Source organism: Carlito syrichta, unplaced genomic scaffold, assembly GCF_000164805.1.
Source record: "Carlito syrichta isolate Samal-C Ts95f unplaced genomic scaffold, Tarsius_syrichta-2.0.1 Scaffold109659, whole genome shotgun sequence".
NCBI classification, from domain to species: domain Eukaryota; kingdom Metazoa; phylum Chordata; class Mammalia; order Primates; family Tarsiidae; genus Carlito; species Carlito syrichta.
Genome location: NW_007053755.1, coordinates 175 through 4,108, shown reverse-complemented (window position 1 = coordinate 4,108; position 3,934 = coordinate 175). Strand labels below are relative to the sequence as shown.

General features: G+C 41.9%; 1 protein-coding gene across 1 annotated transcript; it reads right to left on the bottom strand.

Moving 5' to 3' along the window:
- Nucleotides 1-1,190: 1,190 nt before the first annotated feature.
- Nucleotides 1,191-3,314, bottom strand: LOC103271243 (activating transcription factor 7-interacting protein 2-like; the record flags this gene model as incomplete). The annotated part of the gene is made up of 2 exons (XM_008068697.1): nt 1,191-2,137; nt 3,229-3,314. Coding segments are annotated over 2 exons (500 nt in total), but the record flags the coding sequence as incomplete, so codon positions are not given.
- Between the last annotated feature and the right edge of the window lie 620 nt (nt 3,315-3,934).

Genomic DNA, 3,934 nt, shown 5'->3' with positions numbered 1-3,934 from the left:
AAAACCAAACAGAAAGCATTTCATGGGGTGGGGTGTTGTTTCCCTGTACTGTGTGATTGTGCTATTCAGGACTTTCTTGTCCTTGGACTGGCTGGCTCTGTTGTGGTGTCGCTGATTTTTGTTTTGTTTTGTTTGAGTTGGAGTCTCACTCTGTCGCCCAGACTGGAGTGCAGTGGCTGCTCCCAGCCACCGCAGCCTCGACCTGCTGGGTTCCGGCGATCCTTCCACCTCAATCGCTGATATGTTAACAGCTGAGGACCTTGCCCCAACTCTCCAAAGGTCAAGGAACACTAAGGACATTTGAGTCACCATCTCTAAGCTGTCTGTTCTCAGTCCTTCTCCTTCATCTTGCTCTCATGAAGGCTTGTTTGCTTGAGACTTGTGCACCTATCTTTCCAGAGGGTTTGCTGGTTGGGATGTGGTTTCACTTTGGTGATGGGCATCAAAATTCTGTTCATGGCGTCAGGTATCCAGGCTTCACTTAGTAAGTGAATGTCTAGTCCAGGGCAGTCCCGGGGTGAAATCCTCGCTGGGGTGAGTTCCTTGCTCTGCGCTGTGGCCTGAAACAGGAGCTCACAAAGGGCAGTTCATCAGAGGCAGCTCAGAATCTGGCTCTTTCAGTTGCAATGTCTTATAACATTTATTTAATATTATTACTGAAGATATGAAGGCATTTACAAAATGCCAAGGAAAACGATTCTCTGTTCGTTTTTTAAATCTCAGAGCTTCTGAGGCCTGAACTTCCACTATGTACCAGGAACAAATGCCCCTCTTTCAGACAATCTTTCACACGGCTAGGGTTATTTTTCGGTTTCTCAACATCCCAGTATTAATTATCCAAAGTTTGCCTCCACTGGGCCCTGACTTCTGATCATGCTCTGTTCACATGCTCCTGGGCTGCTTGTAGCGAGGACGATGTTCCCTCAGATAGAGGTTGGCACAAGACACATCCATTACAGCCCCTTAGTGTTATGTTCTCAGAGTACTGATGGCAGCCAGGAAATGAGCAAAGGGTAGCTATTCAGGGAATCAGCAAATTAAAGCCTTAAATCTAAGGCAACTGAAATACGAGGTTGGGTGATGCTTTTACAAAAGAAACTGTATGTTTTTATGTACATGGCACACAATGTTTAGCAAATTTTATTACATCTAAGTCTACAAACAGATTAAGGGAAACCTCCAGACTATTTCCCCAAATGATTGACATAACAACAAAAAAAGGAGGGGCATAAATTAATAGCCCACTCAGAATCTGAATAGAAGTCATTTATTTTCATAAAATCTTGGTGGAGATGCATCCCAGGGATGGTCTGGCCTCAGGAAAGAGCTGATTTTTCCTATAGCTAAACTGATCACAAGTAGGGCAGCAAAAGCTGATTGTCAGCAGACAAAGCAGTGGCTGTTTGTATCCAAGGGCTTCGGATATACGCAGAAGTTCCATAGTCACCAAAGGTATTGTTCGTAACACACTTAAGCAACACAGACCCATGATAGTTTATGTTTTAGAACATATCCATTGGACTTAAATATTTAATACAAATCAGAAATTCATGAAATTACTGGCCACTTACAACATATGAAAGAGAACTGTCCCTATATAAAGGGTTCACAATCTGAACTTTTGAACGGCAAGTAGTGTTCAAGTAACATTGCAAACAAACAACTCAAATATGAAAAAACAAAATGACATGTAGTGTAATATATAATTATTGAAAATACTCTTTTAGGAAAGATCATCAGAAAACCCAGGGATACCTTTTATATCACAAAATGGTCCATATCGCCCAAAAATATCTTTTGATTGGATAGTAAAATAGTATCTGTTGGATGTTAAAAACTGAGATAAAGTACAGGCCATTGGGAGTGGTAAAGCTTTAATTTCTCCAATTTTTCTCCAAATCAACTTATTATCAGAGTTCTCATGACACAGGAAGATGTGGTAGCTTTCCACAGGCGCACACTTAGGATTGATTTTGGTGATGTTCCAAGTCAGGGCAATGCCCCTGGGTCTCATAACCCGTTTCACCTTGAGCTCAGGCTTCTGGGGAGGAAGTGTGTCTCGAACTTTGTCTGCCAGTTCAGGTAGTGGTGATGGTGGTTCTGGGAGAGGTGGCAGGTCATCCAAGGACTCAAGAACCTAGAAATACATTTGTACAGAAAGTTTAGCAACCTGGTTTGGTGAGGAGTATTATTTACAGTGGTCAACTGCAGTTGTACAAATATATATTTCCCATTCCGGTCTTTTAAGCATAAACCTCTTAATGGAGTTAAGATTTTTGCAGTGATGCACAATGGGTTAGGTTTCAGACATTCTGAATCAGTGTTCCATCTCATTTTGAAATTCTGTTCTCAAACACTGTACTAATTTACACGAAAACTATCAGTGTATGAGAGCACCCATTTCCTCCATCCTCATCAACAATGCCTATTGCTTTTTTTTTTTGAGTTGGAGTCTCACTCTGTCACCCAGACTGGAGTGCAGTGGCCACTCCCGGCCACCGAAGCCTCGACCTGCTGGGCTCCGGTGATCCTTCCACCTCAGCCTTCCGAGTAGCTGGAACTACAGGTGCGCGCTACCACGTCTGGTTAATGTTTTGATTTATTGTAGGGATGAGGTCGCACCAAGTTGCCCAGGAGAGTCTCGAACCCGCGGGCTCAGGCAATCTACTCACCTCAGTCTTCCAAAGGCACGGGATTACAGGCTGAGCCACCAAGCCCAGCTGCCTATTGCTTTTAAAACAAAAACTAGGCCAGGAAGGGTGGCTCATGCCTATAATCTCAACACCTTGGAAGGCTGACACAAGAGAACGACCTGAGCCCAGGAGTTCGAGACCAGCCTGGGCAACATGGTAAGACCATGTCTCTATAACAAATAAAAAAATCATCCAGGCATGGTGGCACACACAGGAGACTGATGCAGAAGGATTGCCTGAGCCCAGTAGCTTGAGGTCACGATAGCCATGATTATGCCTCTGCATTCCAGCCTGGGTATCAGAATGAGACCCTTGACTAAAAACAAACAAACAAAAAAAACTTTTCCAATCTGTTGGGTGAAAAAAAGTATTTGTTTTAATTTCTGTACCTTCTGTAAAATTCAACTGAATAATTTTGTGTAAATAAGTAGATTCACAATAGCACATTTTTAAGAGCACATTTTTTCAGGAGTAAACAGGTAATTTCCATTCAATTTGGAATGAATGTCCCTTACAGAGCACTTCATATCAGTACCTGAACTTCATTTTGTGCCACTGGGGTTGCTTCTTTTGAGCTTAAAACAGCTTTTGAAGGTGACTCCAGGATGCATACTGGGTTTTCTGTGAACAACACACGGTTTATGAAGTAAAATTTATCTGCAGTACTCAATCTCATACCCTTTAAGCAAATAGTTTACACCTGGGGTGGTGATTAAATATGAACTAAGATTACAAAACTGTGAAACATGAAGATACACTTATTTGTTTTTTTGAGCTGGAGCCTCACTGTTGCTGGATAGCTAAAAATTCCAGAACTTAAAACATATCAAATTGGCAATAAAAACCACTTCAGGTCCATTGTTTGTCTAGCAATATAACTTTATTATGAGCCCATGGGTTCGAGACCAGCCTGGGCAACATGGTGAGACCTTGTCTCTACAATAAATCAAAAAATTAGCCAGGTGTGGTGCGCATGCCTATAGTTCCAGTCACTTGGAAAGCTGAGGCGGAAGGGTTGCCTAAGCCCAGCAGGTCGACAGTGAGGTGACCATAAGCATGCCACTGCACTCCAGCCTGGGCAATGGAGTGAGATTCTAGCTCAAAAAAACCCACAAAAATTATATAGCAATATAACTATTTATTTAATATACTTTATGACTAAAAAAAGACATTTTTTCACTTATATTTTTCTTTTGACTGACAAGGATGAACAAGACTTTGTATTGTTTTCAAAGTTACAT